Source organism: Bufo bufo, chromosome 4 (genome assembly GCF_905171765.1).
Source record: "Bufo bufo chromosome 4, aBufBuf1.1, whole genome shotgun sequence".
NCBI lineage: Eukaryota > Metazoa > Chordata > Amphibia > Anura > Bufonidae > Bufo > Bufo bufo.
Window position 1 is genome coordinate 585699908 of NC_053392.1, and position 19344 is coordinate 585719251.

The 19344-nt window shown below is 46.6% G+C and overlaps 1 protein-coding gene across 1 annotated transcript in view; it reads left to right on the forward strand.

Annotated features, from left to right (window-relative positions):
- The window catches only part of CENPF (centromere protein F), a 72781-nt gene that overhangs the window by 32535 nt on the left and 20902 nt on the right, over nucleotides 1-19344 (forward strand). The window contains exons 16-17 of the mRNA XM_040430428.1: nucleotides 4582-4734; nucleotides 14880-15056. Coding sequence (XP_040286362.1) covers nucleotides 4582-4734; nucleotides 14880-15056 — 330 coding nt within the window. The remainder of the gene's footprint in view (nucleotides 1-4581; nucleotides 4735-14879; nucleotides 15057-19344) is intronic.

Here is a 19344-nt window from a genome sequence, read left to right on the forward strand (position 1 = left end):
TTGTGCAATCAGTAAAATAAGGTACAAGCGTCTATGCAAAAATATAAATGATTTGTTATACAATAACTTGAGATGCAATCAAAGTAGGGGTGGGCGATATGGCCTAAAATCTATATTGCGACATAATTTTAAGCATGTGCGAAATGCGACATATATCGCAATATATTGTTTTCTATATTTGGGGGGGGGGGGTGTGTTTAAACTTTTTTTTTTTTTATTTAATAACTATTAGCCTCCTTAAGGGCTAGAACCCTTGTCATATTCACCCTAATAGAGCTCTATTAGGGTGAATAGGACTTAACACTCTCCCTGCTGCCCTGTGCTTTGTGTACACAACAGCAGGGATCTGACCATGGCAGCCAGCCTCTGATGTGCCCCCCAGCCTCTCCCTCTTATCAGCCCCCTCTGTTAACTCAAACCCACACCCCCTCCCTCCCCAGTATTAATCATTGGTGGCAGTGGGCAGTTCCGATCGGAGTCCCAGCAGTGTAATGCTGGGGCTCCAATCGGTTACCATGGCAGCCAGGACGCTACTGAAGTCCTGGCTGCCATGGTATGTTGGATAGCAGCATTATACTCACGTGCTCCGTGGCCGCTGGGCGCTCCTTGTTCTCATAGGTCTGTGCGGCGCATTGCTAATGCTATAAGCATTAGCAATGCGCCGCACAGACAGAAGGAGCGACCGGCGGCCACGGCGCGTGTGAGTATTTTGAATCAGATCATTTTTATTAGGTTTTACATACAGCCAATTGTTCAGATAAACCATACATGATATGACAATAGGAAATCAATACAGTAAAATCAATCATACTTTATCCAAATCAGCATGTCAATAACACTGCATCAAAAAAAATCTTTATTAAATCTCCCTCCCCCTCTCCGTGTGGTCATCTCCCTCGACATGGACAAAAATGCTCCAATTCTCTTACATCTTAGCTTCCAAATCCCCTTAGGACCATTCCATTCCAAATATGCATCAATCTCTGAGACTCCCCCCCCCCCCCCAGGTCCAGCCAGCCACACCTGCCATTGCTTCTTAAATTTCTGTACAGTGCCGCGCACGTGAGTATAATGCTGCTCATGAACATACCATGGCAGCCAGGACTTCAGTAGCGTCCTGGCTGCCATGTTAACTGATCGGAGCCCCAGCATTACACTGCTGGGACTCCGATCGGAACTGCCCACTGCCACCAATGCAGAGACTGAAGAACATTCCCGGCACCCGACCTCTGACAGGACGCTGTGATCCGCGCGATTAACCCCTCAACTGAGGGGTTAATTGCGGCGGATCGCAGCGCGCAGTCATAGGGGCTGGGATATGGCCGACACATTCATTGGTGGCGCAGTGGCCACAGTCCCTCCACTCCTCCTCCTACTCTGTTCTTATTGGTGGCCAGCGGCAGCCGCGCACAGTGGGGAGGGAGGGACTTCCTCCTTTTCACTGTGCCGGCTCAGGAGAACATGCTACGCACTGAGAGCGCGATCACTCACTACCGCTCCGTGGTCATATCGCGGTCTGGCGATATGCACAAAATCCATATCGTGGCACAAATTTATATCGCATATCGGCTATATCGCCCACCCCTAAATCAAAGCTTAATGAATATAAAAGTCAATAATATGCAATAACACAGTGATATGCAGTACCCAAAATTCACCACTAGATGGCTCTAAATCGAATACCAGCGTTCCATATTATCTCTCAAACAATGTAATACAACTGTCTCGACAATTATGAGAAATGTATCAGATGATATGCAGTAAACTCAACAATGATCAGGGTAGATATGAACCCTTGCTCTGCTCAAACTATAACCAATCTCGGATATCGGGTAGTATTGCTACACAAATTATAAATTATCAAGCCTGATACAGACTACGGAATTGAAATATTCCAATCAGATTCTCCTGATATCAATATTAGATCTTTAATTCAGTAATATGCATCTTTATTGAATAGTGATGATATTGATGTAGTACATCTAACATTACACATCCGCAATAAAGTGGGGATTTTCCTAAATATCAAGCTAATTAATTCAATCAATACTACATATAATACAATTATATGTTACCCGAGAGTGAAAATGATATGCAGAGTCTAAGGGAAGTCAGCTCTAAGTCTGTTCTGATCATTGGTATTTTTCTCCTGGGGTCTCTTCTTTCTTTCTTTCCTTCTTTCCTTTCTTTCTTTCCTTCCTTTTTTTCTTCCTTTCTTTCTTCCTTCCCTTTCTTTCTTTCTTTCTTTCTTTTCTTTCTTTTTTTTTTTTCTTTCTTCCTTTTTTTTTTTTTTTTTTTTTTTTCTTTCTTTTCTTTCTTTTCTTTCTTTTCTTTCTTTCTTTCTTTCTTTCTTTCTTTCTTTCTTTCTTTCTTTCTTTCTTTCTTTCTTTCTTTCTTTCTTTCTTTCTTTCTTTCTTTCTTTCTTTCTTTTCTTTCTTTCTTTCTTTCTTTCTTTCTTTCTTTCTTTTCTTTCTTTCTTTCTTTCTTTCTTTCTTTCTTTCTTTCTTTCTTTCTTTCTTTTCTTTCTTTCTTTCTTTCTTTCTTTCTTTCTTTCTTTTCTTTCTTTCTTTCTTTTCTTTCTTTTCTTTCTTTCTTTCTTTTCTTTCTTTTCTTTCTTTCTTTCTTTCTTTCTTTCTTTCTTTCTTTCTTTCTTTCTTTCTTTCTTTCTTTCTTTCTTTCTTTCTTTCTTTCTTTCTTTCTTTCTTTCTTTCTTTCTTTCTTTCTTTCTTTCTTTCCCTTGTTCTTTCCTTCGTGTGTGTGAGGTTTTTGATCATAAACCAATCAGTTAGACACACCTTCCTAACTTGGAGTTTTCCTATCATTGTCAGTTAGTGGTGTAGGTATGATAATGACTGTGACGTCACGATATCACCCAGAATGCATTTCAGTGCAATGTTACCTATTCATACCTAGGTGGCACTATTGCATAAGCTACTAGCATCATCACTATTAAGGGTTAACTGTCCAGGTCTGATTTCTCTTACATTCTATACACATAATATATGTAATCCTAAATCAGAGTTAGGCCTCTTTCACACGGGCATCATGTTATTTTGCCCAGATAAGATGCGGGTGCGTTGCGGGAAAATGCACTATTTTTCTGCGCGAGTGCAAAACATTGTAATGCGTTTTGAACGCGCGTGAGAAAAATCGGCATGTTTGCTACCCGAACTTCTTCACAGAAACTCTGGTTTGGGTTAGGTGTTCTGTAGATTGTATTATTTTCCCTTTTATAACATGGTTATAAGGGAAAATAATAAAGATCGGGTCCCCATCCCGATCTTCTCCTAGCAACTGTGTGTGAAAATCGCACCGCATCCGCACTTGCCTGCGGATGCTTGCGATTTTCACGCAGTCCCAGTTGCCCTGGTGAAGATACAGACCCCAGACCTTCTTCATAATTCATATCTCATCGTTCTGAGTCCTAGCATATCAAACGAGACATGTCCAGGACGCTTGAAAGATGAGATCCTTATTTCAAGAAGATTAAGGCGAGTTGACACAATATGTCTGGTGTCCATGCGATGCCCCCATCATACCCGATACGATGAGCTGCGTTTTGAAGACGTCAGCCCCATCCTGAACAAGTTATGAAGGATTTCAACTTTATGTTCATTCTCTGGTATGAAGCCCCCATGCTGACACACGGCGCCGGAGAGTCTGCTGTCCCCTGTCCTGAGTGTGACCAGCAAACGGGTCCATCCTGGTTATGGTTAGCATCTCTGTGCTAACTAACCCCCCCCCCCCCCCCGGGGAGCAGTTTGCTGTTTTCACAGGCATGCATCTCAGCACTATATGCAGCCTTCAACCAATTCATCAATGGCTGCTGGCCTGGCAATACAAATACATTAATACATACTGTATATGAATGTGAATCACACTGGACTATGTTACCCATAAAACATATAATATCACAGAAAACCTTATAACTAGGAATAAGGCTGTCCTTATTCCTGACAGGCCCTTTCAGGAGGCGGGCTTGATCTCCCTGAAATATTAGAAACCCCTTGCCGGGAACTTTGAGACTCCTTTGCATATCCTACAAACTTAATTTTCTTGTACATAAAGATAACAATGATATGCATTAAATGATGTCTGAGTGCACAACAGAACTTCTACTTGACGTTTATTTCGACAAGAATGTACATAAGGAGGTTCTCCTACTTTGGAGCTAAAAACCTCTAGAGACCTCTCCTGCTGCAGATCTTGCTGCAGATCTGTTCCGGGCAGGATCAGGAAGTGGCTTGGTCCCGTGACCGCTGTGGACAGTCACAGGCCCCCGCCATCACAGCAGCTTGAATGGCACATCACTGTTCTGACCACTGAGGCCTGTGATTGGCGGCAGCAGCAGTCACAGGACCAAGCCACTTCTTGGGCCTGTGAGGAACTGGAGCGGTGTATCTGAGGACAGATTGGTGGGTATATATAAATTTTTAGGCGGGGACCCCAGGGATTATCTGCTCCAACCCCTTTAATATGATCTTACAGTACATTGCCTCGTGGGCTGCAGGCTTTTCACAATATATCTGCATGTAATTTACCATTGCCCCTTCCTTATCTTTCCTCTCCGGTAAATTGCAGGTGGCTGAGCTGGAAGACAATTGTAGTGGTTTGCAGAGCAAATTACAAGATGCTGATTTACATCTCCGAAGTATTGAAGAGCAGCGCAGCAGTGAGCGGAGGGGACTGGATGAGGAAATGCAGGCGATCAGAAGGCAGCACGAGGACAGCAGCGTGAGTTACTTTACTTTTCACAATACTTGTTTTTGTTTTTTAACTCCTTCCTGTTCATATAGCTATGTGAGGGCTACAGAGCTGTATTAGGGGCTTGTTTTTTGCGTAACAAACTGTAGTTTTTATTGGTACAGTTTTTGTAGTATGTAAGATAATCACCATTGTTCAACTTTCTCGCCCATATTCATTGGGGGACACAGAGACCGTGGGTATAGCCATGTCCTCTAGGAGGCGTTAACACTAGATAAAGCTGTTAGCTCCTTCCCTGGCAGCTATACCCCCTCCAGCCTGGAGCGAGAGCTTCAGTTTTTTTTCTAGTGTCAATAGAAGGCAAGACCTCCCTGTTCTCCCGGGGTCGAGTTGCGCCAGTGCCGGTCACCCGCACTGCTGCCTCCCCCACAGAAGACAAGGTGGACCAGGGCAGCCTCGCTCCCCTGCTTCCCGCCAGCCAAGGGGTCACCCATCCAAGCCCCCCCCCCCCCCCCCCCCCCCCCTTTACCAGCGTCCTGCCACTACGGTGCTAGTAGCTGAAGGGGTGACCCTGCTGGACCAGAGGAGGGGTGAAGATGGCGGCAAGACAGAAGATGAGGTGAGTACACGGGACTAGGTAAGTATGTCCATTCTGACGGGGATTAACCCTCCTGGGTCGTCTGGTCTTCTCCCTCCTACCCTCCCTCTTGGTGGAAATAGATTCTACAGGCACAGGGTTTTAGCTAGCCCAGGGAATCGCTCCCCCTCTGGTATAACCCCTGGCACAGGTGCTCATTGTTGTCCTCCAAGCGGGACAACGGCACATATGGGGTTAATACGGGCATCGCGCTCGCGCTGTTCCCTAACTAGGTCTGAACATGCTGAGAGGGAAGCGCAGAAGGCTCCCGATCTCTTCCTGGGGTCATCATCTTCCGCCATTATGCACCCCTTTCGGAGTGGATGCCAGGCGCGCCGCTCCGGAGGGGGTTAACCGCCATGCGATTCGTCCGGCACCGCAACGGTGCAGGCCACAATGTTGTTTGCCCACCCCGCGCTGTCTCTCCCAGCCCGCGAGATGGAGCCCCTGTCCGTTGCCGGGGTGGGCGCATTCATGCGCCGCTTCCACCTCCACAGGAATCTTCCTGAGCGGCACCTACCACATTGCCACCCCTTTCGGGAGCGGACGCCGGGCACGCCGCTCCAGGTCAACTGCCATGCGTTCGGCCAACACTGCAACGGTGTTCCGGCCGCGGTGTTGTTTGCCCAGCCCGCACTGGTGTCCATGGGGTGCAGTCCACATGGGCTTGGTTCACCAATTTGCCGCAAACTTCATCCCGTGGTGGTGGGGGGGGGCAGCACTCGGCACTCTGGCGCGAATTCTTCCTGCCCTGCTCCCCCTCCCCAGAAGCATGCTGAGCCCGCCCTTGGTCCGCAAAATGACCTTAACCCTTTCATGCCCAGCCACCTCTTTAGGCCGGCATATCTGGGGATCTACTCCTGGTGCACGCTGGTAATGCAGAGGTTTTTAACCCTTTCCTGCCTCTTGTGCGCTTGAGGCCAACATCGTAGTTTAAAAAATTAAATTACGGGTCCTCCTCCTCAGCCCTCATTACCGTGGTACCACACTGGGCCGTGTCCTATCTCGGATAGGGAGGACTTCTCATATTCCCAATCCGCCCTCCGGGGTCGTTTGGTTGATAATTCGCCACCTGCCCAATCCAGTGAAGGACTTCTGCAGGATTCCCAATCCGTCCTCCATGGCCGTTTTGGTTGATAATTCTCCACCTGCTCAATTCAGCGGAGAACCTCCTGGAATTCCCAATCCACCCTCCGGGGTCGTTTGGTTGATAATTCTCCACCAGCGTATTCAATAAGGGATATTCCCAGTCCACCCTCCTCTTACCAATCCACCCTCTGGGTCGTTTGGTTGATAATTCTCCACCAGCGTATTCAATAAGGGATATTCCCAGTCCACCCTCCTCTTACCAATCCACCCTCTGGGTCGTTTGGTTGATAATTCTCAGCCGGCGCAATTTTTATACAGGACCTTTGTTCCCATTCCACCCCCTGGGTAGTTTGGTTGATAAGCCCCCACCTGCGCAGTCCGCAACTGCCAGGGGCGAGATTCTGAGGGGTAAACCTGTGTGCTAGCGGACCACAGCAGGTCGTCATCTCCTCAAATATCTCCACACCCCCTCCCTTCCTCCCCGGGTCATGCTCAGGCGCGCACTCTCTCACAGGAATGGGTCCGTCCGAGGTTGGGGGGGCGGGGAAAGAATCACTGATTCGGACCCTAACATGAATCCGAAGCAATCTCCTAAGATTGTGTCTACGGTGGCCAGCAGCACTTGTCGTAGGCTGTACCCCCTTCCTTAGGCGGAGTAATTGCACTACTTCAGGATACAGTACTGACCTTATATTAGTGCTGGACGTATACATTCCCCCTTCTGTAGGTGGCGGAATTGCATCTCCACTGGGTTCAGTACCTGCCGTATTCATTAGCCCCTTCCATAGGTGGCGCGATGACATTCTCACTGGTTACAAGGTGTGCTGTATGCAGTACCCCCTTACTCAGGTGCTAATTGCACTCCCACAGGCTACAGGACTCGTCATATGCACTAGTTTTCACCGTGGGCATTAACCCCCCTTCTTAGGTGGGGTATTTTCCCTACCACTGGCTTAAGTACTCTGTACGCATTCCACTTTCCATAGGTAGGGTAATTGCACCACCATTGGATACGGTCCGACTGTCGCGCTATCCTTCCATAGGCGGAGTGTTCCTGCCTGCCTTACCCCCTTCGCAAGTGATCCACTAGCGGAAAAATAACTAGACATCTTCAGATACGGCAGTTTAACTGCTCCACGGCTCTAGGTGCCTTCGCTTATTTCACAAGGGGGCGTGGCAACAGTCGGTACTCGATGGTGCCCGGTACTCTTACTCTAGTGCTATATGAGTGCCGCCAGTGGATACGGTGGCTATTCCTCATTGTGTTCCTTTGGTGCTGGTTTTGGGCATAATTTTAACTCCTCGGTCTTCTCAGGGGGTTTACTAGCATCACTTGTGTCCTAGAGACTCCCATCTCCATGGGCCTCCATTGTTCCAGTCGGTCATGATATTGTCCGCATCACTAGTAGTGCGTACACCATTGCACATATATGGGGAGTACGCCCCAGCGAGTCAAGTGCTTCACTGACTGTATACTCTATCCACCACTCCTCCTTCTCTAGGAAAGTGGTTATGCTGGCACTCTGGTAGCAACTGCAGCGTGTTCTCCTCCACAGGTGCAGCCTTTCGCTAATGCTCGAGTTCGTGGTTGCTGCAGTGGGACATCCCCTCAGGTAGAAGCTTGGCAGTGGCTCCTGTTCAGCGCAGTTCCAGGTAGTTTTTTTAAGGTCATCTCTACTTAAACTGGGGCAGTATGGTACGTGGCTTCTACGGATAGTCTCAGGCCTCCCCCTCAGTTTTGCACTGACAGGGCAAGCGCTGGCTACTACTGTGGGAGCGGTATTGCGTTACCACTACATACTTGGGTTCTGTTTGTTCAGCTCTTTCGTCAGGTGATGGACTCTTCTAGCACTGTGTTCGGTGGCCTTTGCGGGTGGCCCCCTCCTCTTTGGGGATGGGGCTAGTAATACGGTGTGACTCCCCTTGCCTGGCTTCCTCCCCAGGCAGAGTTTTTTGCGCAGCCACTTAATCCTTGGCTACTTCTGTATAGCGCCAGTCTCAGACGGGAAATGGGCTTGGACCTAGCCTATTCTTCCCCTGTCCTTTTCCTCCTCTGGATCATGGTTCATAGACACCCCGCATGCCTTGGTAGTTCCTATGTTACTACCTTTCCTCGTCTGCATTTGCACGGGGTATTCTTTTTGTGGCCTTCCACTCCAGACACGCTCCGGTCCCGCCTGGTGGGCTGTGGCGCCCTCCACATCCCTCCTATGGGGACTCCTTCCATTGGTTTGCGGGTGCTAACGGTATCTACACGAAAGCTCCCCACCTTCTCTCCCGAGCAGGAGTTCCGGAAACATACCACATGGACGCCCTGACATCTCCTTGGCGGGAGTTTTCCCTACTTACGTGTTTTTTCTCTCCTACCCAGGGTGCTACGGAGGATCAGATGGAGAGCATTCCGGCAAATCTTAGTCGCTCCGGATTGGCCCCGTCGCGTGGTACACCGACATAATTCTTTTTCTAGGAGATGTCCCTTGGTCACTGCCACTCAGAGACGACCTTCTTTCAGGGTCCGGTCTTACATTGGCATTTAGGGTCTCTGTTGACGGCGTGGCTATTGAAACCGTCATCCTGATGTGGAGAAGGTTTTTCGGCTGACGTCATCCGCATTATGATTCAGGCCGGGAAGCCTGCACTGCCCAGGATCTATTATAGGACCTGGCGGTCCTCCTGGGATTCTGTTAAAGCCGGGACATTCCCTCACTCCGTTTTTTTTTCTCTCTCCACGTTCCTATCCTTTCTACAATCAGGGTTGGACCTTGGTTTAGCCCTTAGTTTTCTTGGTGGGTCAGGTGTTGACGCTTCTATCCTGGGGCAGCTTCCAGCATCCTCTGGTGCCCATGGAAACTTTCCTTCAGGGAGTGGCGGTTCCTCCTTACCGTCCTTTACCGCCTTGGGATCTGAATATAGTTCTCTCAGCGTTCCAGTCTTCTCCCTTTGAGCCCTTGGGGAGATCTCTCTCCGGCTCCTGTCCTAGATGGTAGTTTTTTCTTGTGGCTATCACATCCATCAGACGGGTGTCCCAGTTGGGGGTGCTCTCTTGCAGAGAACCCTTCATGGGTCTTCACAAGGATAAGGCGGTTCTCCGGCTCATTTCTTTTTCTAAGGAAGGTGGTCTCTGTCTTCCACATCAATGAAGAAATTGTCCTTCCTTCACTCCCTAGGGAAGGGAGTTACGTCATGACGTCAGGGCTTTGATCATTATTGGCGCCCTCCAGTCCCTTCTGGCGTACGGAACCCTTTTTTTGTCACCCGGAGGTTCCACGCCAGGAATTGGCGGCCTCCAAGGTGGCAATTGCACGATGGATTCGGTCTGCAAATGCTGTACCATTCCGCACCCGGTGCGGGGTTCCGCCCTTAGATGTCACGTCTCGCTCCACTGAGCGGTGGGCGCTTCTTGGGCTCTGAGGCATCGCGCTTCGGCTGCACAGTTGTGTAACGCGGCTACCGGTCCTCCTTACACACATTCACAAAATTTTACCAGGTGCATATTTATGCATCGGAGGACGCTGCCTTGGGCCGCATGGTCTTGCAAGTTTCTTAGATACCAGCGGGGACGCTTGCTTCCATGGTTCTGTGGTTTTTCCCTACCGTGGGCTGCTTTTGGACGTCCCACGGTTCCTGTGTCCCCCAATGAATATGGGCGAGAAAAGGAGATTTTTGTATAACTTACCAGTAAAATCTCTATCTCGCTCTTCATTGGGGGACACAGCACCCACCCAGTATTGTTTTTCGGCCACAGTTGTGGCAGTTGCTGGTTAGAACCCTGTTGGGTCTTTTGGCATGGTTGGTGTTCCATGTTTTTTTTTCTTCTTTGGCTTGCTTCTCCTACTGCGTGTTCACAAACTGAAGCTCTCTCTCCAGGCTGGAGGGGGTATAGCTGCCAGGGAAGGAGCTAACAGCTTTATCTAGTGTCAACGCCTCCTAGAGGACATAGCTATACCCACGGTTTCTGTGTCCCCCAATGAAGAGCGAGAAAGAGAATTTACTGGTAAGTTATACAAAAATCTCCTTTTTGGGGGGGGGGACAAGATAACCAAAAATGGCAAATCACACTTTTTTTATTTATTTATTTATTTATTTATTTTTTTTTTTTTTTTATGGCCATCACCGCACATAACTAGATTTTTGTACTTGCCATAAAATCTGTTTATCTTCCGTTCATTGCAGGGCTGTGGAGTCGGTAGATAAATGGTCTGACTCCGACTCCTCTGTTTTTGGTACTTCCGACTCCTCTGTATTTAATATGCAAATGTATTTTATACATTCCTTGAAGGAAAGAAAGGCAACATACATGTCATTACCACAGAACTACTGTCTAGGAGCCGCTGCCTTCTCCTTTGTGTGCTGATAGGGCAGTGGGAGGATCCAGGAAGGGGCACGGGAAGGGGCATTTATCGTAAAACCTGATTTCCCTAGTAGAATCCCATAGTCATGTTTAAAGTTTAAGCTAACAATCTGAGTTTACAAGTTTTTATAGCCTTAGCTGAATGACAGCAGTTTTTCAAATGGTTTACAGCTTCAGTCTTGAACTATTGACTATCCATTCCCTTCACTTATACAAGTGTCTAGTCCTGCAAAATACATATTTACTTAATCAGTTATCAGTGAGAGGCTAGGTTAACCATGGGCGTTGCGTTCCCTGTAACAGCGGAACACAACACAATGGAAAGTATAAGTATTGCCGCTCCTTAACTGTGCGTTGCGTGCCATATAGTGAAGCATGTGAAAAGCTTCTTCATGGTCACTTAATGTGTTCGTTTTATTCTTACAGTAGAGAAGTACCGTATTTTTCGCAAAAGTGGGGGAAAAATAGCAGTGCGTCTTATGGGGCGAATGCTGCGACCGTCCGGTGAATAGGCTGAGAGGGAGGAGGGGCTGGGGGCCGGCATCTGGTTCTGTAATGGCAGCGGCGCCCGGTGCAGTCACTGTATTCTACTACACCGGGCCCCACTCACTGTAGTATACGGTAATCATATCTAACTTTTGTTAAAGTATTCCAATCATCTTAAATCTAGCGCTGTACTACTTACTACTAACTTCTTGGCAGTCAGGAGGCCGGGTGGGCGCTCGTAGCGTAGCTCACTACGTCACGCGCCTGCTCCGCCCACTTTATGAATGAAGCAGGCACCGGGCCCCGCTGCCATTACAGAAACAGATGCCGGCCCCCATTCACTACAGAGGGACACTGTTATGGGGGGGGGGGGGGATCTGTGGATGACACATAAGATAAGATGCTATATATATATATATATATATATATATATATATATATATATATATATATATATATATAATCAAATAGAAAGCAGGACTGCACTCCAAAATGTGATGAAAAAATCAAAGTTGTTTATTCACCCATGTTATGGCAAAGTTTGCGACGTTTCAGCTCTTGCGAGCCTTTCTCAAGCATGGAGACAGTGAAAGTGAGCACCTTTAAAGCATTACAAAAAGTGTTCCTCCCATCAGGGTGTGGTTACAATCATCTTAAATTACAGACATGTGTTACAATTATAAAGTGCATGTTTAGCATAGTGACTAGTGTTATACGTTCTATCATACCAGGATACCATCCCTCTTATATAGAACAAAATATATGTAGAACTTGTGTTCCAATTAGAATCATAAAACAGTGCAGACATACTGAATGGGGATCCCAGGAGTGAAATTCGGAAAGCCATGGAGCCCACATATACCATCATGCTCCCTATGCGTCTCGATCTCCTCAATGCGCATGCCCAGAGTAACAACATCATGTGAATCACAATGTCAAAATAGTGCGCATGCGCTCTATAGGGTAACATCTACCAGCGCCATTTTGGTTCAGGGAAGAATGCCCTAGATGTCCGCTCTATGTTCGTCACGTGAATAATAACCATACAGAGTATACACTCAAAGTCGTGACCATAGAACGGAACACATAGAAAATGTGCAGCAGACCGCAGCAGGGATCTCCTACAGGTGTCAGCATCAGGACCGGGATCCCCACCTCTCGGGAGGGACACCAGACCTTGGGGCCGTGTACGTCGGAGGGGGACATCTCCATGAGCCCCACCGACCTACCTAACCCACTTGCTGGAAAAAGCGGTCATAGAGGGATTGTCCCTCAACATATACAGAAAACAGCATCGCACTGTAGCTTAATAATGTCTCTGGAATAGCGCATATACGATAGGACACTGTAGTTGGTACTGGGCTGCATCGCTTCCAACAAATTAAAGTCCAGTACCAACTACAGTGTCCTATCGTATATGCATTTTGGAGTGCAGTCCTGCTTTCTATTTGATTATACTATTGGGGATTGCCGTTGCCCCCTTTTGGACATTGCACCCGCTTGTCAGGTTGGTGCTCCCGTTGGACTTTCTTTATATATATATATATATATATATATATATATATATATATATATATATATATATATATATGTCATCCACAGATGCCCCCATAACAGTGCCACCCACAGACCACCATTAGTTCAAAACGTTACAGAGCAGTCCCAAGGTGTGGGCATAAACAATAACCCTCCGGCCAATCAGAGAACCGCCGTCTGCAAAACTCTACGCCCCCAGAGAAGCGTAAGAAGACGCAAAGGTTTGTACTCTGTAAAATTTGGAAAGGTGTGCAAAGACGACCAGGTAGCTGCCTTGCATACCTGAAGGGCCGAAGCCCCATGATGCACTGCCCGAGCAGAATGAGCATTAACCTGGAAGGGTGGGGCCCGGTCACTGACGCGGTACGCTTCCACAATGGCCAAACAAATCCATCGGGAAATGGAAGTTTTAGACGCAGCCAGCCATCGTCTCGACCCCCTCTGGAATGACTAACAGGGAATCCGTCCGCTGGAAAGATGCCATCTGGGACAGATGGATGCGTACGGCTCGTATCAAATCTAGTGTGGAGCGACTGCTCACGAGGATGAGACGGGTCAGGACAAAATGAAGGGAGAATCCTCTTTTCATTGAGATGGAATGCCGAAACAACCTTCAGAAGGAAGGACTGAACAGGGTGAAGGACTCCTTTGTCCTGATGGAGGATCAGGAAGGGCGACCAACAGGAAAGAGCCGCGAGTTCAGATACCCTACGGATGGAAGTTATGGCCACCAAAAAAGCCACCTTGTAGGACAGGAAGCAAAGCGACACCTGCTGCAAAGGCTCGAACGGTGACGACTGGAAGAAAATTTGCAGACCAGGTCTGCCTCCTAGAGACACTAAGCTAAAACTGATTTAGCTTAGTCCCTGTAGGAGGGGTACAGCTGAAGGGAGGAGTTCACACTTTTGTGCTTAGTGTCCTCCTCCTAGCCTGTGTCCCCCAATGATATGGATGAGACATTTTAAAATGTTATTTTAATAGTTCAGACATTTTTGGATGCGGCGATACCCAATATGTTTATTTTATTTTTTTATTGTTTATATATTTTTATATGTAAAATTGGGAAAGGGGGTGATTTGAAATTTTAATACATTGGTGTGTTTTTTTTTATTTTTTTTAACTATTAGGCCCTGTAGAGATCTTTTAGGGTGAATAGGATTTTTACACTCTCTCCTTTACACCCGCCATGTATGAAGAGGGCCCGCTGCAGAGGACCGCTCCATACACACGCAGATGAAGGGACAAGTATAAAGAGAACAAAGTCTTTGGATCCCATATTCTGCACTCGTTCGTTTCTTACCTTTACAAGGGTCGGAGCGTCCTCTTTTGCCTACAAAGCCCAAAATATCCTGTACAGACAAAGGTTTAAAAGATGAAAGGCTGGCTGCCTGTGCCTGCTACTAGGGCGAGCTCACACCATACTGTTATATTATTGAATTCAATGTATGAATGTCTATCAGATTTTGGATATCAAAGGGATTGTCTAAGAAATTTCAAAATTTGTCAGAGAGAAGGGGGGGGGGGGGGGGGGGGTTGTGCAAAATGACTTAAAGGGGTATTTCCATCTAGGACTTTGATGGCATACTGCCAGGGTATGCCATACAGGTGCCAATACCACCTCTGGAACCCGTTCCTATCTCCAGAGCCGTCCATCCTCCATTCACCACTTTAGCACCTTATTCTCTATCCACCACTATGGGAAAATAGCTGAGGGCACTCACTCGGCTCTTTTCAGAAGTCCCATAGCAGTAAACAGAGGGCAAGCCACGCTTGTGCTGTGTACTCTCCTTCACTTCGGGAGCCCCGTTTTGGAGATAGGTGCAGATCCCACTCTTATCTGACTTTGATGACATATCGCTAAGACAGGTCATCAATGTCCCAGATGGAAATACCCCTTCATTGAAAAAAAAACACGTACCACACTGTCGCTCTGCTCCCTGCCACTTTGATCTTTGTTTGGCCTGCAGCGATCATGTGCCACTGCTGCATCCATGGACCCATGTGTCGCTCTGTCGGATGTACTTCTCTACACTATTAAGGCATTGTATGTGTGTAACTGCTGTCTGCTCTCCGTAGGCTCAGCTCCTGACCGCTGCATCAGAGGCAGAAGAGATGAAGAAGTCTGTAGCTTCCCTGCAGAGGGAGCTGGAATCTCAGGCCAAGAAGCACAAGGATGATATTGTGGAATATGAAAAGCTACTGGCCCAGGCTGAATCCCATCACCAGTCCCTGCTGGATGAAGTCCGCAGACAAGTGAGTAAATTATACGCAATCGGCATGCATCTAAGCAACCTTGTGTAACACAGTGTGAATGGTGGTAGAGACTAGGATTGTTTCGGGTATCGAAAATTCGATAGCCACTCGATACTTTTGTCCGATATCGACCTCGATACCAGGATTTCCCTTTTTTCGATACTAGGCTATGCTATTGCGCAGTCTAGTATCAGAGCATGGAGCGCGCTGCTGTCAGGGAGAAGGAGTCACTCTCTCCCTCCCCCTGTGCTGCCACCAATGAGGAGAGAGAGAGGGGCGGGCGCACTGCGCCATCAATGAAAGTTAACGTTTAATACAAATACAGGAGGCTGGGTGCAGAATTACATAGCCGTCGCCCAGCCTTTATGAAAGGAAGCTGCGATCAGCTGATCGCAGCTTCCTGTCATAGAGGTTGGGTGACTGCTATGTGATTCTGCTGCCCTCACCCAGCCTTCTGTATTAAACGTTAATTATCATTGGTGGCGCAGTGCTCACCCCCCCTTCTCCCCAGGGTCCCCTCTACCCTCCTCCTCCGATTTGTTACCATGGCAGCCAGGTCACTACTGAAGCTCTGGCTGCCATGGTAATCTCCCTGCTGCTGTGTGTACTATGCACAGGGCAGCAGGGAGAGTGTGAAGTCCTATTCACCCTAATAGAGCTCTATCAGGGTGAATAGGACAAGGGATCAAAAGATCCCAGGTTCTAGCCCCTAAGGAGGAAAATTTGTTATTAAATAAACAGTAAAAAAATAAATAAAATTAAGTAAAAAAAAAAAAATCCTCACTAGGGGAATCTTGGCTCCATTGCACCACATTGGCTTCGGCCTGCTTTTGGGCCTGTCGTCTTGTCGTTGCCTTCACTTGAACAGTTCCTTTTTAAGGTCATCAACGTTCAGGACTTCTTCATTAATGGCTCCTTGTTTGGCAAGGGAATCTGCCAAATAATTCCCTTCCTTATCCACACCTATATATTTTGAATGGCCTTTTACCTTTTTCCAGTAAATGGTGATACCGTGGGCGATAACCATCTCGTCGATCCTACAAAACATTTTACCAAGCTTGACAGGCTTGTTGTCACTTCTTACCATGTTAGACCTTTTCCATCCAGCGACGTACTCCACAAAGCTGTTGCGAACATAATTAGCATCTGTGATTATAACAAACTCTTTAATACCAGATTCGATAGCCATTTGTACGGCTTTATACACAGCGTTAATCTCTGCGACCTGGCTACTTTTCAACTCTTGATTTTTGTTTATCAATGCTACTTTTGGAACCAATTTTGTACTTCACGGACACATCTTGGAATATATTATTCCACACGACTCCGATACATGCAACCAATGTACATTCAGTTCCTATATTGGTATGGAAAGAACAGCCATCTACATGCTAAGTATTCTTCATAAGACTTGTATGGAGATAAAGATTGTTCTTCGAGGAAATCATTTCCTGGTGATTCATCTTTATGTCCTGTGTTGGTACAATCGTGAAGTTCAGCTAATCCTTAAGCAACTGGATTCTTATTATTTTGTTTGTATCTGATTTCCAATGGCCATCCCATTAAGGACATCGTCCAGGCGGTTATCCTGCTGTTTGACAGATTTCCATCCTTGTTTCTATCACTTTGCAAATATTGCAGTGGTTGGTGTGCAGTTTCCACAATGATCTTTTCGCCTTGGATAAAACACCTGAAATATTGCAAAGCCCACACCGTTGACAGTAATGCTTTTTCACAGTCACTGAATTTTACCTCAATCGGTGATAAGGACTTGCTGGCATAGGCGATGATCTTATTCAGGTTTCCATGTTTCTGGAAGAGGGACTGCGCTCACGCTTTTGTCGGTAAAGCCTTTTTCAATGAAGAGAGGTTTCCCACCTTTGGGGTAAGCAAGGCATGGGGCTTGGGGGAGTTTGGCTTTGAGCTCATTCACAGCTTGCTCGTGGCGTTCACTCCATTCCCATTTCACTCCTTTCTTCAGCAACTGCAAAAGAGGTTTCGTAATCTCAGCATAGTTGTCTATGAACTTGCGTGAATAGTTCATCATACCCAGGAAGGATCTCAACTCCTTGAGATTTGTAGGTGACTTGGTGTTGATCACTGCTTCCACCTTCTTTTTCTGCTGGTTGATTCCATCAACAGTGATTTCCTGACCTAAGAAATTGACTTTGGTACGACACCATTGGGCCTTCTGCAAAGAAAGTTTCACGCCAGCTTTCCTCAGTTGGGTTAGTACATGCCTCAGTTCCGCAATGTGTTCCTCAAAAGTCATACTTTTGATCAGGACGTCATCCACATAGGATAAGGTACCTTGTTCAGTGACATCAGGCATTGCCTAATGCATGAACACAGCAAACTCATGGCCTGCATTAATGTACCCGAAAGGCAATAACGTCCAGGCATATTGCTGCTTCCCAAATGTGAAGGCCAATGTGTATTGATCCTTCTCATACACCTTAATTGTCCAATATCCTTGCGCACAGTCAAGAGCAGTGAACATTTTGGATCCTTGTATCTGTGCCAAAGACTGGTCAATATACGGCACGGGCCATCCGAACATATATACCCGTTTTTTTAACTCCCTTAGGTCTGAACAGAGGCCAAATTGACCCTTTTGGTTTGAGAATCCCAGGTATAGGGTGGTTGAAAGAGCTGTGCACCGGATGGATGATTCCCCGCTTCTCCAAGTTCTTGACTATTTCCGATAGCGACTCGTAAGCTGCCAGCGGAAGTCGGTACTGTTTGACATATAAAGGGGGGTGCATTGGGATCCGTCTGGATTCTCGCAACGTGTAGGTCAGTTTCCCCACAGTCCTAAGAATCCTTAGCAAACATGTCCTGGAAGTCTGCGAAGAGGCCCTTCATCTGTTGACGCTCCAACTCATCGGAGCATGCGTCTGCTATAGAGATTTGCTCTTCCACCCGTTCCTGAATTTCTGGAAAGATTTCAGGTTGACTTAACTCATAAGCGTCTTCAAGCTCACTAGTTAAATCATTTTAAGTATCGCTTACCTTCTCTTCACTGTTGGCATGACCTTTTCATCGATTTCTTGGTTGATAACCAAAGATGATTCTTCAATGTGGCATGTACCTTCTTCAGAACTGAAATGATCAACAGAGTGGATATTGAATAACCCCTCAGGTGTTGAGGAAAAATGTTGTTCCACTACTTGCTCTTCTGTCAAGTATTCATCAGGAAAAAGACCAATGACGTCATTCTGGAATCCAAAAGTGTAATACTTCGAATCCATACCTATACCAATTATGGTACCTTTTTTGTAAAGATATGCTATCAAGAGCTATATTATAAATTACCATATGCAATGGATTCTGATGGATGTTTACCATAGGAGTGGGCTTTACCTTCAGGCCGAGTTGCATTCTTCAATTTTTGCCCCTTCTTTACTTGAATGGGAAGAAGAAATGGCTTGCACCCTTCAGGGATTTTAACCTTCACCAGCAACCATGATACTTACGGCATAGGGCATCTGTTGTCCCCATCTCAAGGCTTGCTCTTCATCCTGGAACCATTTCAGTTCTCCAGGTAATCTGGACCATAGAGTATTGTTGATCAGATCAATCTGCACGGCAAATCGGTGTAGAAGGTCATTACCTATGTACATCTGGTACCATGGTTCATTCAACACGATGAATAAATGTTCCGTAGTCTTATCTCCTATGGAAATAGACATCTTGCAATCATATTATGACTCTGAGAATCTCCATCCAGATAATGAATCCATTTGTCCTGTGGAGAGGAACCTTTTAATCACTTTAGGTTTGGTGACCTGTTTTAAGAGACCTCGGCTTATATAACTGGCTTCGGATTTTAGATCCAACTTGGCATATTTCGCCTGGGCTATAGTGTTAACCTGTATGGGAATCAATAAATTATCACTGACCTTCTCAATCCTTACCATGGATCGAGTATGCTTGGTCAGGTCCGCAACTTCGTAATTTCCCATAGTTAATACATCCCCATCCAAGGTTACCTTTTCAATTCTGTCTTTCTGGAGGTTTATGGTATGAGCGGTACCAATGACATCTTCCCGAGGCTTAGCATTTTTCAGGATCGTGGCATCTGGTTGTTCCTAAAACGAACTTCAACAGAGTTAAGCCTTTCTTCAATCACATGACAACTACGTTGGGGTTGTGCATTGCAAGAATACTATAATAATAGGCAATAGGTGCCTTTTACCTGAGTCCAGATTGCTTCATTGATGAAGTCTACTATGGAACGCGATCTTTTCAGAAGGTCGATTCCTATGATCAACTGATCAAATAGGTC